We start from the raw sequence: 23,983 nt of genomic DNA on the forward strand, positions 1-23,983 counted from the left end.
TGGGATAATCAAGCGGATGAGTGAATGCAAAGGAGGTTTCATGTTGGATTTAAGATTGGGAACGCTTATCTGTTATCGACTGTTTCCATGGTAATGGATGAAAATTTCTTTACCCACAGAGCCGGCCTCTCGATTGGTTCATGCGCGCCACCGCTATTAAATTCTGATTGAACAGTTCCCATATGCTTGAGCAATCTCCCCTATTATCTCTGATCCGGGCGTCTACTCAAACGTCATTTTCCCGAGACAGTAATTTTGTTTACATTTTATCAATTACTTCCGTATTTTGGCATTTTTTTTCATCTTACTGCATAAAGGACTGTTGAATATTACGAACATGGTGAATTTCGTGTTTATACCTCTCGTCGCAATGTCTCCGACGGCCAAGAATATTTTTTCTGTACTGTTAAATCCTCCTAAAGTGCTGCAGACCTGCGATAAATGTTTTAGGTTAGTTTTATCATGTTCAAGGGCAATTGGTTTCGTTGCTTATTTATTGTCAACTAAGTGGTTTTCTTGACGCGTTTTTTTTCAACTTATCCGGATGTGTTTTTTTGAAACAACTTCTTTTGTTTTAAATTTTAACGTATTTCTGGGGGACAGAAATGTCTGTAAGACAGATACACGTTTCACCACCCCCCTGTGCCTGTTATGGTTAATTTTTTTTTATTGATTGTCGATAACCAAAAAACTACAGCGAAATTTACACCAGAAGAAAGTTGTTTCAAAGAAACATACCCGGATAAATTGAAAAAAAAACACGCCATAAAAACCGCTATAATGGAAAATGAAACTTTTCATTTTTATTTTAAAAATGCAACGCATATGGGGTATTACAGGCTATTTCGAACGCGTGAATTTTTTTTTCATTTTTCAATGAAAATAGGACATATTGAAAGAGGGGCCCACAGATATTATTCACCGTCGAAAAAATTTCGAAATTATTTTTATTGTGTAAGTTAGAACAATTGAAAAATTGGGTGCAGCAACAAAGAGATTTGACTTTTACAATTTATAAGTCCATAACTATGCATCTCATCATAAAAGTGCAAGAATGCTTTTTTGTCGAGAAAACATGAAAAATGGAGAAAAAAATTTTATGATTGAAAAAAAAGACGTAAGGAAAAATTGTCAAACGGAAAAATTGTCAAATGAGAATGCGAAGGGGGCGCCATCCGGTAGTGACGCCACGGAGTATGGTTTTTGGGGTAAAGCAGAGTTTTCAAGTTAGATTTGTATAGATAAATTCAAAATAATATTTAGTTTAAGATACTCAATTAGAGAGATATCTCAAGCACATTGAATTATACGATATCATAAATGGGTTATTCGTGTTCTCCTACGATTTCATGGGACTAAAATGGGTATATACTAACCACATACGATTTCATTAGGGCAAAATGCGTATTCTGTAGTCTTTTACAATTTCATTGGGGCAAAATGGGTATTCTGTGAACTTTTACGGTTTCATTGGGGTCAAATGGGTATTTACTGACCTCATACGATTTTATGGGGGCAAAGTAGGTTTTTCGTGAACTCATACGATTTCTTAGGGGCAAAATGGGTATTTTCTGACCTCATACGATTTCATGGGGGTAAAATGGGTATTTACTGACCACATACGATTTCATTGGGGCAAAATGGGTATTCTGTGAACTTTTACAATTTCATTGGGGCAAAATGATTATTCTGTGAACTTTTACGATTGCAGTGGGGTCAAATGGGTATTTACTGACCTCATACGATTTCATGGGGGCAAAATAGGTTTCTCGTGAACTCATACGATTTCTTAGGGGCTAAATGGGTACTTTCTGACCTCATTCGATTTGTCAGGGGTAAAATGGGTATTTACTGACCACATACGATTTCATGGGGGCAAAATGGGTTTTTCTCGTACTCACACGCTTAAATTGGGGCAAAATGGTTTTTTCGTGAACCCATACGGTTTCTCACGTAGGAAAAAATCGTATAGAATCTTTCTATACGGACTGTGTATAGCATTTCTATAGGTTTTTCGTATATGATATTCGGATATTTCTATACGAAAATTTCCTATACGTTTCATTTCTATACGAATTTCTACACGAATTCGTATAGAAATAATCCGTATAGGGAATTTTTGTATAGAAATATACGAATATCATATACGAAAAACCTATAGAAATTCTATACGCAAATCGTATAGAAACTTTCTATATGATTTTTTCATACGTGCTTAGGGGCTAAATGGGTATTTTCTGACCTCATACGATTTCATGGGGGCAAAATGGGTTTTTCGGGAACTCATACGATTTCATGGGGGTAAAATGGGTATTTTCTGACCTCATACGATTTCATGGGGGCAAAATGGGTTTTTCGGGAACTCATACGATTTCATGGGGGTAAAATGGGTATTTTCTGACCTCATACGATTTCATGGGGGCAAAATGGGTTTTTCGGGAACTCATACGATTTCATGGGGGTAAAATGGGTATTTTCTGACCTCATACGATTTCATGGGGGCAAAATGGGTTTTTCGGGAACTCATACGATTTCATGGGGGTAAAATGGGTATTTTCTGACCTCATACGATTTCATGGGGGCAAAATGGGTTTTTCGGGAACTCATACGATTTCATGGGGGGAAAATGGATTGCGTCTAGAATTTATATAGGATTTTCGCATATGATATTCGGATATTTTGATACGGATATTTTGAATACACATTATTTCTATACGATTTCTATAGGTTTGATCCTATACGACACAATGCCTCATGTATATTAACATTTCATATGGAGATGCATCATTTTTCTACGTTTTTCTCTAGAGCGTTTACATATCTCATACCAAAACAAAAAATTACGTCAAAATTTATGTATAGAAATAAATCGTATAGAAAATATTCCTATACAAATATCCGATCATGTACGTAAATTCTATAGGATTTTATACACAATCCGTAAAGAAAATTTTTTTAAGATTAATAAGTTACTTTTTCAAAAAATTTTCAAAATGTTCAGAAGTTCTCCGTAAAAAGTTTCGAAGAAATTGTATCCGAAAGATAGGTTGGGATGTCTGAAAATCATCTGAAAAGTTGAAATTTGCAATTCCCTCAGGAAATATTATACAACCTTTTGCCTGTAATTTGTGAAACATTTACAAAATATGTGCAAATGGTTCCAATAAAGGTACCTCTAAGTTATGCTGAAATAGCTCAGAATAAATTGAAACGTAAATATTTGCTATTCCCTCCGGTATTTTTTATACGAGGTATTAGTTCCTATTTGTAGCAAATAGAAAGAAATGATTCCCCGGAAAAGCGTGGAAATATGGAGGAACATCTCCGTAGAACCGCCAAAATAACGACACCATTCCCTGGCGGTCCTGTAATGCCGTACGTTTTCCTATTAAAATTATTCATATAATAATAATAATAGAATATAATAATTTCGATAATAATTGTCGACTTGGAAAAGAATGAATAATTAATACACAGAAGCATTGTGACCTAGACGAAAATTACGAAAAAGATTCATAATGATATTAAAAGAAAAATATTAAAGATTTACCTGTCTGGTAGGATATGTCCCCTAAATCCGTTATTTCTTCAATGAATCACAGTTGTAACGGATCAGTATACAGTACAGGGATGAAGTTATCACATTCCTACACGGTGTAGTTTTGAAGATAGCCGTGGTCCAAATCGTGATGATATGTATGTGATATCTAATTTATGTATGTAGTGATGAGTTTTATTAAGTTTTATTAATTTTATTAAGTTCACAGAATACCCATCTTGTCGCTATGGAATCGTAGAAGTACACGAAACATCCATTCTACTCCTGTGAAATCGTATGACTTCACGAAAAATCCATTTTACCCCCATGAAATCGTGGGGGCACACAAAACACCCATTTTGCCCCCATTAAATCGTAGGAGTACAGGAAAGACCCATTTTACCCCTACGAAATCGAATGAGGTTAGCAAATACACATTTTGTTCCAATGAAATCATGAGTTCACGAAGAACACATTTTGTCCCAATGAAATCGTAAAAGTTCAAAGAATACCGATTTAGCCGCAATGAAATCGTAAAAATTCACAAAATACCCATTTTGCCCCAATGAAATCGTAAAAGTTCACAGAATACTCATTTTGCCCCAATGAAATCGGATGAGTTCACAAAAAACCCATTTTGCCCCCACGAAATCGTATGAGGTCAGAAAATACCCACTTAGTCCCTAAGAAATTGTATGAGTTCACGAACAACTCATTTTGCCCCAATTATATCGTATGGGGTCAGTAAATACCCATTTTACCCCAATGAAATCGTATGAGGTCAGAAAATACCCACTTAGTCCCTAAGAAATTGTATGAGTTCACGAACAACTCATTTTGCCCCAATTATATCGTATGGGGTCAGTAAATACCCATTTTACCCCAATGAAATCGTATGAGGTCAGAAAATACCCATTTAGCCCCTAAGAAATCGTATGAGTTCACGAAAAACCCATTTTGCCCTCATGAAATCGTATGAGATCAGTAAATACCCATTTTACCCCCATGGAATCGTAGGAGAACACGAAAAACCCATTTTGCCCCCATGAAATCGTAGGAGTTCAGAAAAGACCCATTTTACCCCGAAGAAATCGAATGAGGTCAGAAAATATCTATTTTGCCCCTATGATATCGTATATTTCAATGTGCTTGAGATATCTCCCTAATTGATTATTTTAAAATAAATATTATTTTGAATTTATCTATACAATTCTAATTTGAAAACTCTTCTTTACCCCAAAAACCATACTCCGTGGCGTCACTACCGGATGGCGCCCCTTTCGCATTCTCATTTGACAATTTTTCCGTTCGACAATTTTTCCTTACGTCAAAAAAAAAAGATCGTTATTCTTCAAAATCTAAAAAAAGAGAGCACGGTCATGGCGGCCACCGCAAGTGTCATGGTGCACTGCTCATGGGCACATTGATGAGAATTTTTGGCGAGTTCTCATGTGAATTTTCATGAGGATGAGCAATGCGACTGCCACGGCGCTATTCAAGAAAGTGCGCGAGAATTACAAATTTGATTTCTTACCTCGAAAAGAAGAAACAAGCATCGTATATATACATACATTGAATACATCAGTGTATATTTTCTACACAAGAATTTGTTTACAATTACTGGAATGAAAAATTCTTTTTTTGGTGACAAGTGTGAAGAGCTAATAAGATTGACTGATTGATAATTAGATAAACTTAAATGTCGATAATGGAATGAAAAAAATTGGAAATCTAAAAATATTCGATTTAAATTTTTTTATTCGTTTTTTGTTTTTCGAGGTTTTGTTTAAAGAAGTCAATACTTTATACCACAAAATCAAAGAATATTGAATTTTCTCCATGAAAAAAAAAGTCTGACTACTGTTTATGTGAAGATTTTCAATCATTATTAAATTGGCTAGAAGATCGAAAATAAAGCATGGATTAGCAACGGTTTTCGAAGGGAATGCCACAAACTTGCTTTTTTCAAAATTCCCTTCTTAGGAATGAATAATAGAAATAGTTCAACCTTCCAAAAATATAATTTTTTCCCATGAAATCGTTTTTTGGTGAAGTTCTGAAATCGGAAAAATTCGTTACAATTCAGGAAAAATTATTCTTAGAATGGAAAATGGATTATTATAGAATTATTTATATGAAAAAACGTCCCAGTCTCTGAAAATGGCGATTTTTCAATCATTTCAGTAGTCTACTGGTGGAAAAAAATTTAAATTTCATGGACAGTTCAGTAGTAATTTTTAGAACAGAGACATTTAATTCAGTTTGAGAGGAAAAAATCATGAAAATTGAAATTCTACTGAAAATTAGACGGTATTCAATATTTCTTAACCGCGTGAAGATAGAAAGTTACTTTTAAATTCTGATTCAAGACATGAATATTCTGTACCTAATTTCTCTGTATTTTCGATTGATAAATCAATTATAATTATCCAAATCATTTAGGTCAGAGGAAAATCGAATGATTCAATTTCCTTAATGTTGAATTTACTAAAATTTTCTCCAAATAACGTTGATTAGAATCAATAGCCAGAATTATCAGATTATCTGACATTTTTTACGTTAAGTATAGGAGAATCTGAATGCAACACAGTGAAAGTGATGATCTATTTTTTTACTTTGAACGAATAATAATAATACCTAAATTGAAAAATTCTATTATGAATAAAAAGCTATGACTCAATATACCATAACAGCAGAGAACAAAAATGATGATATTTACGTAATATTATCGGAACCATTAACATGAATTTTAAAATCATGAGAAAGAATGGAGAAGTCAAACTGTCTTTTAAGTTTCAATTTTTTATTTGGTGCTAAAAACATGAGGTGACGATATTCTAAGCATGAAATTGTATTGATAATATAAACAGCAGATTAATTGAACTACCGAGTGAACTGAATTAAAAAAATTATAGCAGTGTTGGCACACACCTTTACCAGAGTATCACCAAACATTGAATTCCAGCACTTTACTCTCTGAATTATGTTCAAGAAGAAATTTGATTGTAATTATGATCAAAATCTCATTCAATGAGCATAGGAATTACCACATGCGCAAATCATTCATTGCGATATGAAAATTTCATAGCTAATGAATAAATTTCACAGCTAATGAATAAATTTCACAGCTAACAATGAATTGAAATAAGAAATATTGAATCTGACTCGGAAAAAAAGGGTATAATGGAAAGGCCACCAATATTACGGCCGCAATTGCGATAGAAATATGAAAAGGTTGCCTGAAATAATAATGCAAATCAGACACTATTGACACTAGGAATATGAAAATTTTAGGGTAGGTCCTATTCCCGATGTGAGCACTTATTAAGGGAACATTTTCAGAAATTAATTCATTCATTAATGAATATATATTTCAGATTCTCTATATATAACATTCATCTCTGAAAAGGTGAATAGAGAATGATTTATAGAAACTTTAAGGAAGTTTGCAACTTCCCTCAAAAATTAGAGAATCGTCAGCTTTTTCATCCAAATGTAGGATAATTTGGGAATTTTCCAAAGAATTCAAAACAATTATGAGGTTTTCTACAAAAAATTTGATAAAGTTCTCAAATGTTCTAGAATTTTTGGATAAACAATAGGACAACAATTGAAAAGAAAAGGCGGAATTTCCTGAACAAAACTAATGTGAAGGAATCACGTGATTGACTACTGCACTTTGATTGAATTGAGAAAGGAGAACCAATTTGAGAAATACCTCGGATTTTTACAACAATTGCACAAAAATTCTCAAAAGAAAGTACTACTCAGGCAGACTGTCACAATAGAGGGTTAAACAATTGATTAACCGAGACGCATTGTTACCATTAATCTTCACATATGAAAAAATTCAGTTGAAAATCCTAGCGAATTCGCTAGACAATTCTATTNATTGATAAAGTTCTCAAATGTTCTCGAATTTTTGTATAAACAATGGGAAAACAATTGAAAAGAAAAGGCGGAATTTCCTGAACAAAACTAATGTGAAGGAATCACGTGACTGACTACTGCACTTTTATTGAAATGAGAAAGGAGAACCAATTTGAGAAATACCTCGGATTTTTACAACAATTGCACAAAAATTCTCAAAAGAAAGTACTACTCAGGCAGACTGTCACAATAGAGGGTTAAACAATTGATTAACCGAGACGCATTGTTACCATTAATCTTCACATATGAAAAAATTCAGTTGAAAATCCTAGCGAATTCGCTAAACAATTCTATTGGATTTCTATTGAACTTTCCATTAGCTTCTGGCCATTTCTACTGAAATGTTCAATAGAAAATATTCTGTAGATAAACTCAATAGAAATATATTTTTCTATACAACTTATTCTATTGAGATATTTTCTATGAAATTTCCTCGGCTGAAATTTTCGAAGTTTATTTCACTCTATTTTTTTTTCTTTTCATCAAGAAAATTAAAAAAAAATTAGAGAATGGGAGCTAAGGAAATTGCACAGCAAATATCTCTAGAATAATTTGTATAGAAAAATAGAATTCTATTGATTTTTTCTATAGAATATGTTCTATTGAACATTTCGATGGAAACGGCCAAAAACTAATAAAAAGTTCACTGGAAATACAATAGAATTGTCTAGCGAATTCGCTAGGAATTTCTATAAATTTTTTTCGTGCGTGTTAACACTCAGCCTAATGGAATGATGATGAATCATTAATTGTTAAAAGGAACAATAAAAAAAGGCATAATAAAAGAGCACCCACGTCGCGGCCGCTAGCGGCCGCGGCGGCGCTAGTTCAAATAAATAGTGACAAAATTTGTCATCACATAGACAGTTCCACACCGAAAATTTTGAAAAAAAATGAAGTATATTGTTACACAGTTCGTATTTCAATGAGATACCCATTTTTAATGGAGTCGCGCGCTGTCTCGGTCATTCTGTCACCCTGCGCTGCACCTCAATCGAGCCCATCCGGACAACCAAAGCTTTAATCGACTATAACTCTCTCCATACTGTCTTAACGAAAAAGTATAGGTAATCTTCATTTTTGCAAGAAATTAAATTATTACGTAAACTTTTTTATACATAGTGAAATAGCTATTTTTATTAGTCTTCATAGAAAAAGTTTCTGGAAAAACCGCGCAACTCAATTGTGAGGGAATTTGAAATATAACTTGGAAACATTTACAAATAGTGGCTGGAGAATGATAAATATCGATCTTTATTCAATAAAGTTGACTCCTACATCTCGGAATTGACCTCCCTTCAAGCTGTTTCTATGGATTTTTAATTATCGTGCACTGGTCCTTCACCTTCCTGCGGACACTTCTGCTACCCTAAAAAATTTAAGACGAGTAGAAAAAAAAATGGAAAAAGAGTACGATAGAAGCTAGATTTTCTGCTACTGATTGCACTTCAAAATCGTCATTTAATGAAAAAAATTGGCATTCAGTACTGTGCGTATCTGGGATTGGGATATAACAATGAAACTTAAGAGTTCCCGATAATAGTCTGGCATTCGCAAACCGAGCAGGGTTCGGGAGTAATCATTACTTTTGTAACATTTTAAGCTCTAATTACAATTACACTGTCAATTTTTTAATTGAGATTCTTTATTTTTTGATTACTTCATTAATCGGTAATTGAAATTGGAAGTTGAGTGATAATCGAGTAATCGTCAATTGCAATGAAACGGATTACCATACATTAGGTAACCAATAATCAGAAACGCAAAGATTTTCAATACTTCATCAATCATCAATATGAATTAGCATACTATTCACACTTTCCATTAATCACTAATGACAATGAGAGATTCATCAATCACTAAAAAATGATAAATCGTAAATGAGAATTGTTCAATTTTTTATTATTCATCAATTTGAATGAGGAATTTATCGATTATTCCAACTATCTTCCATTGAATTAATGTCAAACGATTATTCAATTTTTTTTTCATTCGAAGATAGAATTATTCATTTACAGAATTATTCGTCAATCGTGTTTGAAAGAATTCGATTACTCAATCAATGCTCAACTTCAACTTTCAATTACTCAATTGCTCACCGAACAATTTTTTTGATTTGGGATTCTCAAAGCACAACCCCTCCTCACAAATTTCCGGTTTCGATTTTCAGAAATTTAGTAACTTGAAAATCAACATTTATAATTTATCATTACCTGTGTAATTACATAATTGATAGAGTTCATTGATGAGTACTCGAGAAATTGAATAATTCAATATTTTGATTAATCGTTGAACAATCAACAATTGAAGAATAATCAGTAACACTGATTAACGACTGAATTGGATAACTTCGGATTTGAATTGATGCTTGAATCAGTAACAGAAAATTGTCTGATAATCATTACTCATTTCTCAAGTAAATATGTATTATTAAAACTTAATTACCGATTATCCAAAGGAGTGACAAGTTCATATTTCATTTAAACTGTCAAGCAAGTAATGTGAAATGGCTGAATATCAAATACCGATCGAAAGAATAATGGTCAATTCTATATTTTCATTAACAATTACTGAAATCATTTGGAATTTTTAATGACGATTACTCAATGACAACGTAATGGATATTCACAGCGATTCAGTTATTGATTACTTATGTAATCTGTAATAAGTGCGTTGAATTATTCATTTTCCAATTAATCGAAAAATTTCACATTCAAATACTTGAGTGACTGAGTAATAGAGTAACGGTAATTTCAAATTACAATTTTCCCGAACCCTGAAACCGAGTTTCTAAAACTGATGCTTCAGCAACATACTCTTCTTTGGTACAATAAATAATTTGGACTCCGATGGCGCAACGTTCAGTCCACTCTTTTGCAAATTTGTACAATTCCTTTATATTAATAATTTGATTATCGTAGGGACGCTGTGACGGAGACTTCCACCGACTCCATCACAGGGAGATTTGCCATAAACTGTGGCAAAAAAAGGCATTTAGCAGTATTACCGAAATCTTTTGAATGATACGCCACATTAATGAAATTGTTTTTGTTCTTAGAGTGAGCACTAGCACCGTCAGAAAAGTAAATAATTTTATTGGTAGATAAATAATTTTATTGGTAGGTAAATAAATGTACATCAGGAGTATCATAATTCAAAGACTCTAAACTAATAACGAAACTTTCGTACTTCAGCATTCCATTTTCGCGGTAATCCACAATAATTAGATACAAAATCGTCTGATCTTTTATTCAATGACAACCTTCAATGGCGTCCTGAATTACATATGCATAATTCTCGGCAAAATCACTGATTATTCTAAGCACCGATGTTTAGATTATCTTTACATTCATTCAGAAATATGGCTTTTATATTGGTTCTTGGCAATGAAATCATGAGTTTGGAGTAATCGCAAATCTTTGGATAAACTTCTGATAAAAATATTCACTTTCTCTCACTTCTCTTTCAGTAAATATTAATCGACGTATTTATTGCTAACTTGGTATTGAAAATTCGAATGTTCAGATTTGTATACTAAAAGAGATGTCCTGAGACATCTCCTCTCGAACACCCTTAAACATTCGATTTGGTGACCTTCCATATTTCAGAGGATCTCGGCCCCATACGTTAAAAGAGGTCTAATTAACAATAAATAACAGATAACTCTTGCTCTAGTATTTATGTATTTATTATGAAATAAAAATCCTAGGGATTTATATCTCTTTCTAGATTTCTCGGTTTGAATATCAACGTGTTTAGAACAGCGTGTTAATTCATCTATGTTTATTCCTAGGTATTTAACTATATTTTTATGTGGTATTATTGATTCTGTGTTTAACATGTTATCTGTAGTTTTTATTTCAAAGTTTTTTATACGGTCTTTGCTATTTTGTGACATGTTTACTTTTGGGTTTTGTGAATAGTATTGATTCACTCTTGCTCGGGTTAACTTTGAGGTTCCAAGCTGAGTACATCTCATTAACTTTGTTAATGAGAGGATTAAGGATTTTTTTTATTGTCTCCATTTTTTCCGGCTACGTATATTATCCTATCATTTGCATATGCCATAGAGTGTGTACTGTTATTTTTATTTAATTCGAATGCGTCTATCATGTGAGAAATATAAATTGAAAATGAACATGGCCTTCTTTTATAGGATATACAGCGCTTAATGTGTGATTATGGTTGATCACTCTGAACTTTTTTTCATAAGTCATATTCCAAATTGTTTTGACTAAATAATCTGGAAATTCATTTTTTATGAGGATATATGTTAGCCCGTTTAGCCAAATTGAGTCGAAGCTTTTTCTAAGTCTAGTAATACAGCGCCGGGTACTTTTCCAACTGAGCTACCATGGACTACGGAACCCTCCCTCTCCAATTCGCTACAGAACAAACGCACACGGAGCATTGTGTCCGGTAATGTTGTCCACATCCAGTTGTACACTCGTTTACTGAAGTTCTGAAACAAAATACATAGGATGCAAGTTCAGATTGTTTCAGAACTTTAGAATTGTACCCATGAGAAATTGACACATCACTGGGAGTATACACTACTTGAAAACACAACAGATTGCATACATTTCAATTGTCAACTTGCGTGTTAAATCCGCACCAAAGTAATACACACATATTATTGTCAACCTTTCAAAAGTCCACGTGCATTTAGTTCCATAGAGCCTTTCAACACGTGGAAATTGACACACGTATCAAATATGCAATCATATTCGCAACATTACAGCCTAAGTGATCATATCTACACATTGCGCATTCCAAATTCCACAATGTGTAGATTCAACAATACACGGATATTTTATTTTCTTATGAAATTACACACGTTTTTGGTGTTTTTTTAATCTATACATTGTGGGATTTGAAATGCACAATGTGTAAATACGATTACTTATTCTATAATGTGGAAAACATGATTGTGTACTTCATAAGCATGTCAATTAATATGTGTTAAGAGGATCTGTGGTATCAGATGCATGTGTAATTGGGAAAGATAGACAATAGTACGTGTGCATTACTTTGCTGCGGACTCAACCCAAGTGCACAATTTAAATGTGTACAATCTGTTGTGTATTTAAGTATTGGCGCGATCAAGCAGGTGTACTTTCACTAATGTGTCAATTTGTCATGTGCACAACGCGTGTTCACCCAATTGCCACGCACATTGCTGCGTGCAGAGTAGAGATGCAAATGCGTCACATGACCCCTCACATGACAAGGTATTTGTGACGGCTGTCACATTCCTCTCCTCCTCCTCTATAGCCGTCACAATTTTCCAAAAAATATGAGTCATTTTTCATCTATATAGATGCAGCAGCATTTTTCTTCATCAATTTCCATTTGAATTCATTTCGTATTAGCCTAATGTGCATTTTTAAAAGAAAATCATGCTCATTTTTCGTCTCTACAGGTGAAACTTTTTTTGTTGTTTATGACTGTTACAAATTAGAAGTTAGTTGTGACCGTCATCATGTATCCATATAGATGCCGTGATAAAAATTTGCTTAGAAATTATTTGTGACCATCATTTGTAGTCAGAAAATTAGTGCGTCATATGACTGTCACTTTTTGGTCACATGACACTATCTAAAAAATGTCGGTCATTTTGCATTTCTAGTGTAGAGTTCAGAGCAGTATAGTGCTTTGCCTTCTTATGGAGAAAAAGCGTGTGTTCAAATGGATATGGACATTTAGGCTCTGACACAACTTTATTTTGGCCATGATCAATGCTGCTCTTTTGAGTGACCCCCTCATTTGCTGATATCTTCAATTGATGGGTAACAACAGCAGAATTACCCGCAATAATTCCAAAATAATTATTAATATTGTTAATATTCAAAGTTTGTAATACTGTAGGATATTTGCGATATGAAAAATGACTACTGAATTGCTTTAATACACAAGAATGCACTTTAGATCAGTTGTTGGATTGGTACACGTAAGAAACGATTCAATAAAAAAAACTTATCGCATTGAAAATTCTATTCGTTTTTCGCCAATTCTATCGAAAAATTCCAAGAGTACGCCTACGCGTTTCTTCACGTATAAAAGTTGGAATACACAAATTAAATTTTAGTTACTAATTTGTATTATGAGCTTGTATATGGGGCGTTCCATGCCAATTGGACCGGTTTAAACTCTGACCATCTCAGATTCGTTTCATTTTTTTTTCATGATTCGACTTGATGAAAAATCCACCGTGATTTTTTTTCAGATTTTTTTTTATCAATTCTTTAATTTTTTATCGATTTTTGAAGTAGATTAACGAAAGCCCCATTTTAAAAATCTGAAAAAATTCACAAAAATTTTATGCTACCAAAAAGTTGTTTTCAGCTATTTTTTAGAATGGAAAAAGATATAGAACGCCCTACGCTAACCCTATTTCTGTATGCGCTAGAAAAAAAATTACATTTATCTATGGCATTTACGCTAACGGAAGTGCTGAATCCGTATCCGACGTCGATTTTTACAAGTTGTGGTCAGGTCTATTTATTTATAACATTTTTATTGTTAAATTGATCATATCATGGAAACGATTGCAGAGAGAGAACAAAATTTCAAACAAAAGATGTTTGTTATGTAAAAATACACATTTTTTATCAGATAACTTTTTCTCTTAACTGCGATAGATAAAGAGTTATCATGGATGGAAGGGAAGTGGGCAGTAGGTTAACACTTGCGCGGATGTTCGGGCGCTCCGATGCTTTTATTGGCAAACTCGATCGAGATAGAGGAGAATTGAATTCCGCAGGATAAAATTCATATATTTTTCCATACATTCAAATTTTTTGCCATTGAGCACAGTGAATACCGCAAATCTATTTCCATAGACTTATCAATCTTAGTTTCTTGAAGGACCGATTTGAACTTCAGCTCTTATCATTAAAATCACAGAAGATGGAGAAAAAATTCCATGGAAATTCGCCGAAACCTACATTTTAGGGCTTACTTCGACTTGATTATTGACTTGTCTCGATATTCATCAACTATTCAATTCCTTCCTGGGCGATTCCACGTGAAATTAGGAGTCGAAAAAAATCGATGACACCGATTTTGTTCAGTGGGAATCAAAGGTGATAGGAATTTTTTTTACAAGTGAACAAAACGCAAAATAAAAAAAAAATCATTACTCGTTCAAAAATTTTTATCTTGGACTGAAATTTCTACTGAAGCCTTATCTCATGATATCGAATTGAGAAAAAATCATGCACAAAATCGGAATTCAATTTATGGAAATGACTAGTATTTGCAAGAAAAATTATAATCTGACAATAATGAGTATTTTTTTGAATCAATGCAGCTATTACACGATTAATTTCCATATTCACTCTAAAATATGCCGTAAAATACTTTGTTGGTAATATCAAATTTTTGTAATTTTTTTCAAATTTCCCAGTAGGGGCCTTCGTCGGTCAACTTAGAAAATTCATAAAAAATTGACGGATCAAATGGCAAATCATCAATTATATGTCAAATTCAATGATGAACATTTTTTGTTTGAACCATTCTCCTCTATCTCCATCGAGTTTGCCAATAAACGCATCGGAGCGCCCCAACATCCGCGCAAGTGNAAATTGATCATATCATGGAAACGATTGCAGAGAGAGAACAAAATTTCAAACAAAAGATGTTTGTTATGTAAAAATACACATTTTTTATCAGATAACTTTTTCTCTTAACTGCGATAGATAAAGAGTTATCATGGATGGAAGGGAAGTGGGCAGTAGGTTAACACTTGCGCGGATGTTCGGGCGCTCCGATGCTTTTATTGGCAAACTCGATCGAGATAGAGGAGAATTGAATTCCGCAGGATAAAATTCATATATTTTTCCATACATTCAAATTTTTTGCCATTGAGCACAGTGAATACCGCAAATCTATTTCCATAGACTTATCAATCTTAGTTTCTTGAAGGACCGATTTGAACTTCAGCTCTTATCATTAAAATCACAGAAGATGGAGAAAAAATTCCATGGAAATTCGCCGAAACCTACATTTTAGGGCTTACTTCGACTTGATTATTGACTTGTCTCGATATTCATCAACTATTCAATTCCTTCCTGGGCGATTCCACGTGAAATTAGGAGTCGAAAAAAATCGATGACACCGATTTTGTTCAGTGGGAATCAAAGGTGATAGGAATTTTTTTTACAAGTGAACAAAACGCAAAATAAAAAAAAAATCATTACTCGTTCAAAAATTTTTATCTTGGACTGAAATTTCTACTGAAGCCTTATCTCATGATATCGAATTGAGAAAAAATCATGCACAAAATCGGAATTCAATTTATGGAAATGACTAGTATTTGCAAGAAAAATTATAATCTGACAATAATGAGTATTTTTTTGAATCAATGCAGCTATTACACGATTAATTTCCATATTCACTCTAAAATATGCCGTAAAATACTTTGTTGGTAATATCAAATTTTTGTAATTTTTTTCAAATTTCCCAGTAGGGGCCTTCGTCGGTCAACTTAGAAAATTCATAAAAAATTGACGGATCAAATGGCAAATCATCAATTATATGTCAAATTCAATGATGAACATTTTTTGTTTGAACCATTCTCCTCTATCTCCATCGAGTTTGCCAATAAACGCATCGGAGCGCCCCAACATCCGCGCAAGTGTTAACGTGCTGCCCAGTTCCCTCCCATCCATGAGAACTCTTTATTTATCGCAGTTAGGAGAAAAAGTTATACGATAAAAAAAGTGTATTTGTACATAACGAACATCTTTTGTTTGAAATTTTTTCTCTATCTGCAACCGTTTCTATGATATGATCGATTTAACAATAAAAATGTTCTAAATAAATAGACCTGACCACAACTTGTACAAATCAACGTCGGATTCGGTTTCAGCACTTTCGTTAACGTAAATTCTGCAGATAAAATGTATTTTTTTTCCTAGCGCATAAACAAAAAGGGCTAGCGTAGGGCGTACTATTTCTATTTCCACGCTAAAAAATAGCTTGAAACAACTTTTTGGTAGCATAAAATTTTTGTGAATNGATAACTTTTTCTCTTAACTGCGATAGATAAAGAGTTATCATGGATGGAAGGGAAGTGGGCAGTAGGTTAACACTTGCGCGGATGTTCGGGCGCTCCGATGCTTTTATTGGCAAACTCGATCGAGATAGAGGAGAATTGAATTCCGCAGGATAAAATTCATATATTTTTCCATACATTCAAATTTTTTGCCATTGAGCACAGTGAATACCGCAAATCTATTTCCATAGACTTATCAATCTTAGTTTCTTGAAGGACCGATTTGAACTTCAGCTCTTATCATTAAAATCACAGAAGATGGAGAAAAAATTCCATGGAAATTCGCCGAAACCTACATTTTAGGGCTTACTTCGACTTGATTATTGACTTGTCTCGATATTCATCAACTATTCAATTCCTTCCTGGGCGATTCCACGTGAAATTAGGAGTCGAAAAAAATCGATGACACCGATTTTGTTCAGTGGGAATCAAAGGTGATAGGAATTTTTTTTACAAGTGAACAAAACGCAAAATAAAAAAAAAATCATTACTCGTTCAAAAATTTTTATCTTGGACTGAAATTTCTACTGAAGCCTTATCTCATGATATCGAATTGAGAAAAAATCATGCACAAAATCGGAATTCAATTTATGGAAATGACTAGTATTTGCAAGAAAAATTATAATCTGACAATAATGAGTATTTTTTTGAATCAATGCAGCTATTACACGATTAATTTCCATATTCACTCTAAAATATGCCGTAAAATACTTTGTTGGTAATATCAAATTTTTGTAATTTTTTTCAAATTTCCCAGTAGGGGCCTTCGTCGGTCAACTTAGAAAATTCATAAAAAATTGACGGATCAAATGGCAAATCATCAATTATATGTCAAATTCAATGATGAACATTTTTTGTTTGAACCATTCTCCTCTATCTCCATCGAGTTTGCCAATAAACGCATCGGAGCGCCCCAACATCCGCGCAAGTGTTAACGTGCTGCCCAGTTCCCTCCCATCCATGAGAACTCTTTATTTATCGCAGTTAGGAGAAAAAGTTATACGATAAAAAAAGTGTATTTGTACATAACGAACATCTTTTGTTTGAAATTTTTTCTCTATCTGCAACCGTTTCTATGATATGATCGATTTAACAATAAAAATGTTCTAAATAAATAGACCTGACCACAACTTGTACAAATCAACGTCGGATTCGGTTTCAGCACTTTCGTTAACGTAAATTCTGCAGATAAAATGTATTTTTTTTCCTAGCGCATAAACAAAAAGGGCTAGCGTAGGGCGTACTATTTCTATTTCCACGCTAAAAAATAGCTTGAAACAACTTTTTGGTAGCATAAAATTTTTGTGAATTTTTTCAGATTTTCAAAATAGGGCTTTCGTTAATCTACTTCAAAAATTGATAAAAAATTAAAGAATTGATAAAAAAATCAGAAAAAAATCAGGGTGGATTTTTCATCGAGTAGAATCATGAAAAAAAAGCAAACGAATCTCAGATGGTCAGGGTTTAAGCCGGTCGAATTGACATGGAATGTCCCATATAAAGTTTTGGGTCCATGGATAAGTATATCCTGGCATAGATCCAGTCGTTCAAAAATTGTTTTGTTCAAAAAATGAAAAATTATCATTTTACCAATAATCTTTGAGCCTGAATGACTTAAAAACTCGTATAATAAAAAAAAATGAAATACTTCAAAATTGAGTAACTGTGAACGATCAACATTTGGATTTTGACTCCAAACAGATCCTCTGTTTTTCTGGTAATCAACCCATTGCAGAACATCATGGTACACAATTTTCCTCTTCCAGTAGTTAGTTTTCGGTATCTCAAAAAATATTTCATTGAACTGAATGCTTTCAACACTAAAACATCTTTATGATAAAATCTATCGAAACAAATCGTAAAGTTCAATTGAAATTGCCATTTTTCAATTTTTCAGTTTGTAAAGGAGTTGCCACGGATCCATTCGGAAGTTTATTAGCGATAGAATTGGTAGAAATTAAACAAAAAAAGACCAATAATGCATAAAATAACGGTCACATGCTTTTAGTCAGGCTCGGTTACCGGCTTGGTTTTAGATTTGTGGTAAACTGACCGAATTGACGCGAAAAACGTACAAGTTTATCAACGCTTTTATTTTTGTGTTCTATTATTATTTAATGACCCATGAAGCTACATCATCATGCAACTATTTTGCTAAGTATTTGCTTCCGAATGGAAGCGTTTTATTTGACCGATTTTTCGATTTCCTAATTTTGATTACAAAATGGTCGATTTTCCGATTTTCTAATTTTGATCTAGAATTTTATGAAACGTGAAGTAATTATTTTTTTAGAGTCATGTCCATATGTATCTATGTGACTTGGGTTTTTGGTGATTAATTTTTAGAAAATTCAACATAAATACGGTAAAATTTGTAGAACAAAATCTGAAATTTTGGCTCATTGTAGCTATGATTGAACTTTACTTTGGCGCGCTGTTTCAGTCTAATTTCACGGAGAGAATTTAATCCTCTGACCAGTGATGCCAGACACAAGTCCCACAGGTCCACCACTCCGCGCTCGAGTACCACTGCGCAGCCTTTAGGGCGCCGAACGCCTGGCGCTCCGTTTAAATCGTTTGAATTAGATTGACAACGGTATGACTTTTTATTCCACTTGTTTCACTGGACATTGGGAAGGAATAAATGTTTAAAATAAAGTTAATAAATATTGGACGATGTAATGATCGAACTTCTCGTAATCAATGGAGCAAGGGTTAAGGATGTACTACACCCTTTCGGTCAAAATTCACGTTTTTTCATTTTTCTGGCAAATTATTGATCGGATTGACGCGAAATAATATACCGTTTTTGCGTTTTATTATTATTGACTGACTCACGAAGTTTCACGGTAGGGCAATCGTTTTCCTGCATTTTTTCTGAAGTTTTGTGAATTTCCCAAAAGTTTTAGAAAAAACGCAGAAAAATGATTGCACGATTATGAAATGTCGTGAGTCATTAAGTAATGATAAAACGCAAAAACGGTATATTTTTAAAATTCAAAAAACGTGAATTTTGGCGAAAAGGGTGTAATACATCCTTAAATTGTCACACGGGTCAAATTTCGCAACTGTCTAACGTCACAAGGGTTACAAGAGAATGATGAAATTTTACGGAGATTGAATGTTGCAATGGTCAAACTCCACAAGAGTCAACCATCACGAGGGTCACAAGGGTCACAAAAGGATGGTCAAATTTCACGAGAGTCAAACGTCACGAGGGTCACAAAGGGGTAGTCAAATTTCACGAGTGAAATGTCACGAGGGTTACAAGGGGATAGTCAAATTTCACAAAGGTCACAAAAGGATGGTCAAATGTCACGTGAGTCAAGCATCGCGAGGGTCACAAGGGGATAGTCAAATTTGACGAGAGTCAAACGCCGCGAGGTTCACAAGGCGATAGTCAAATTTCACGAGTCAAACATCGCGAGGGTCATAAGGGGATAGTCAAATTTGACGAGAGTCAACGCCGCGAGGGTCACAAGGGGATANAGTGAAATGTCACGAGGGTTACAAGGGGATAGTCAAATTTCACAAAGGTCACAAAAGGATGGTCAAATTTCACGAGAGTCAAACGTTGCGAGGGTCACAAGGGGATAGTCAAATTTCACAAGGGTCACAGGGATCAAAAAAGTGTGGTCGAATTTTACGAGAGTCAAACATCACGAGGGTCACAAGGGCATAGTCAAATTTCACGAGAGTCAAACGTTGCGAGGGTCACAAGGGGATAGTCAAATTTCACAAGGGTCACAGGGATCAAAAAAGTGTGGTCGAATTTTACGAGAGTCAAACATCACGAGGGTCACAAGGGCATAGTCAAATTTCACGAGAGTCAAACGTTGCGAGGGTCACAAGGGGATAGTCAAATTTCACAAGGGTCACAGGGATCAAAAAAGTGTGGTCGAATTTTACGAGAGTCAAACATCACGAGGGTCACAAGGGCATAGTCAAATTTCACGAGAGTCAAACGTTGCGAGGGTCACAAGGGGATAGTCAAATTTCACAAGGATCACAAAAGGATGGTCAAATTTCATGAGAGTCAAATGTCACGAGGGTCTCGCGGAGATGGTCAAATTTCACGAGGATCAAATAATTCCTACGCTAGCCCTGTTTCTCCATGCACAACCGAATTGAATAAATGTTATTATTGGAATTTACGTTGCCGGTGATGTTGAATCTGAATCCGAAGGCGGGTTTTGCAAGTTGTGGTCAAGTTTTGTTATTTATAGCAATTCAATGTTTAAACCATCATATCACGGAAACGGTTGCAGATAGATAACAAAGTTTCAAACAAAAAATTTAGAAAATATAAAAATACACATTTTTTGTTGTATAACTTTGTTCCCTAACTATGATAGATAACGAGTAATCGGGGGTGGGAGCGAAGCGGGTGGTGCATTACCCCCTGCGCGAGGTGTCGGCGGTAAGCACGTGGACCGCCCGTGCTCTCACTTAACGGGCTATATTTCTGCAAATAATGAAGATATGACAAAACGACACAATATTAAATCTATGTATTTTTCATGAGTGAACTAGTTTGATGCTAAATTTTTTTCCGTATCTTGAACCATTTACTCACGAGACGGTATTAAACAAAAACGTTGGATGTAATTTGCCTCATAATGCAGCAAAAGAGCGTAAATATTCCATTAACGGCTAGGTATAGAGAAAAATTTCAAAAACATACTTGTATGTAAAATATGATGGCGAACATTTTTTATCTGAATAATTTTTCTCCATCTCTATCGAGTTTGCCGAAATACGCATCGGAGTGTCCCGACACATCGCGGGCTAACGCGCCGCCCGCTTCACTCCCACCTCACATAACTCTTTATCTACAATAGTTAGGGAAAAAAGTTACAAAACAAAGAATGTGTATTTTGACATGGGAAACAGATTTTGTTCGAAACCTCTTTCCCTATCCGCAACCGTTTCCATGATATCATGGTATAACAATTAAGCATTTATTTAATTTCGTAGTGCATACAGAAACAGGGCTAGCGTATGGACTATTTGGCCCTCGTGAAATGTGATCTTTGCGTTGTGACCTTCGTGACCCTGGTGAAATTTGACTATTCTCTTGTGACCCTCGTGAAACATGATCTTCCCTTTGCGACCTTCGTGACTCGCGTGATGTTTGAACCCGGTGAAATTTGGCCATCTCCTTGTGACCCTGGTGACCTCATCAAATTTGACTTTTCGCTTGTGACCCGCATGATGTTTAACCCTCGTGAAGTTTGACCATTGCAATATTCAACCTTCTGGCAATTTAATCATTCCCTTGTGACTTTTGTGATGTCTGATCCTCGGGACTTTTGATCATCTCCTTGTGACCCTCGTGAAGTTTGACCCTCGCGAAATTTGACCTTCCCCTTGTGACCTTCATGACCCTCGTGATGTTTGACCCTCGTAAAATTTGACCATTCCCTTGTGACGTTCGGGAACTCGTAACGTTGACCCTCTTAAAATGTGATCTTCCCCTTTTAACCTTCGTGACCCTCATGATGTTTGACCCTCGTAAAATTTGACCATTCCCTTGTGACGTTCGGGAACTCGTAACGTTGACCCTCTTAAAATGTGATCTTCCCCTTTTAACCTTCGTGACCCTCATGATGTTTGACCCTCGTGAAATTTGACCATCTCCTCGTGACTTTCGTGAAATTTGACTTTCCCTTGTGACCCTCGTGATGTTTGACATTCTTGAAGTTTGACCATTCCTTAGTGACCCTCGCGAAGTTTGACCATTGTAACATTCAACCTTTGTAAAATTTAATCATTCCCTTGTGACCCTCGTGAAATTTGACCATCTCCTCGTGACTTTCGTGAAATTTGACTTTCCCTTGTGACCCTCGTGATGTTTGACATTCTTGAAGTTTGACCATTCCTTAGTGACCCTCGCGAAGTTTGACCATTGTAACATTCAACCTTTGTAAAATTTAATCATTCCCTTGTGACCCTCGTGAAATTTGACCATTGCCTTGTGATTCTCGTGAAGTTTGACGTTAATTTAATATAGGGTCACAAGGAAATGCTACGTTCAAACATGTTAATATCCTTAAAATTTGATAAATCCGAGTTGAAAGACGATTTCAAGTTTTTAGACCTTAAGTGGATTCCAATAAATCAGGAATAAGGACCATTAATCGATAAATTAACACGTAGAATCCTGTAAAACTGGTCTTTTAATTTTTAATACGTCATATATATGTAATTTATTTGTTCCCCTTAGGGTTACAAAGAGCTTTCGATCGCAACCATATGCACATTTGCATTTAAACAACATTTTTACATTTTCTTTTTACATTCTCCTATCCTTTTAACAATCTTAACTAATTATTTGTTTATTAATTGCATCCTCGGAGTATCTTAACCTACCTTAATCCTAGATTCAGTATTTACAATTATTTACATTATTTACACTCTTTACAGAGATCCACCTCCATTTTCCCTACCCACCCCTTATCCTATACCAATTTACAATGACCAGTAGCGAGTGAAACGAGAGAGGTGAGGACCTCCGCTTCCGGCCTCCGTTTTTTTCAGGCTTCCAATACCTGTTCCTATACTTCTCTTCCCTACCCTCCGGACCCTCGCCTTCCAATCCCTTTCCCCACTTCCCTCGCCCATCTCCGTCATCCCATAAATCCTGCATGCATGCTTCCTTACATTTATTCTCCCATTCCACCATCCATTCTAAGAGAATTAGAATTTAGAGAGAAAAAATTTCCGCTTCATCCAGCCGGGAATCGAACCCGGGTCTCCCAGATACGCGCCGGGCACTCTTACTGACTAAGCTACCGGGAACCACAGAAATTCACTCTCAAATTCACCTCAAACACCGCCTAACCTCCTTAAGGCATTAAAGAATTCTAAGAGAATTAGAATTTAGAGAGAAAAAATTTCCTCTTCACCCAGCCGGGAATCGAACCCGGGTCTCCCAGATGCGCCACGTATCTGGCATATCATCAAACCCCCCCTTCCAACCCCTTTCCCCACTTCCCTCACCCATCTCCGTCATTCCATACATCCTGCATGCACGCTTCCCTAAATTTATTCTCCCATTCCACCATCCATTTCTCACCATCCCCGCTTTCATTCAACACTTCATACACCCTCTTCCTTGTGCTCCTGTAAAGTCCATCTTCCCCCAGACATTCCTTCATCACATGAACCCAAGTCTCCTCCTGCGCACCGCACCTTCTACACCTCCTTCCCTCGTCCTTCCCCCACGCTCTCTCTCCTTTTAGTCCTTCTCCTAACCTAAACCGCGCCACCCTACACCATCTCTCATCCCCCCAGTCCTTCTCCAGGTATCCTGGAATTCCTTCCACCATCACCCCCCTATACCACCTGCAATGCTCCGAAACCAGTATCCTCTCCCAGCGCTCTCTTTCCTACAATTCCCTGTCAATATTCTCCACCTGCTCAAAGCTCTTGATCTCTTCCTCCCCCCCCCCCCC

At 35.2% G+C, this 23,983-nt stretch overlaps 1 protein-coding gene across 1 annotated transcript in view; it reads left to right on the plus strand.

Moving 5' to 3' along the window:
- Positions 1 to 231: 231 nt before the first annotated feature.
- The window catches only part of LOC107040853 (myeloid differentiation primary response protein MyD88), a 32,393-nt gene continuing 8,641 nt past the window's right edge, over positions 232 to 23,983 (plus strand). The window contains exon 1 of the mRNA XM_015261120.1: positions 232 to 450. Within this exon, the coding sequence (XP_015116606.1) occupies positions 338 to 450 (113 nt within the window). The 5' untranslated portion in view covers positions 232 to 337. The remainder of the gene's footprint in view (positions 451 to 23,983) is intronic.

Source organism: Diachasma alloeum, unplaced genomic scaffold (genome assembly GCF_001412515.2).
Source record: "Diachasma alloeum isolate Michigan unplaced genomic scaffold, Dall2.0 Dall_scaffold_00348, whole genome shotgun sequence".
Classification (NCBI taxonomy): Eukaryota; Metazoa; Arthropoda; class Insecta; order Hymenoptera; family Braconidae; genus Diachasma; species Diachasma alloeum.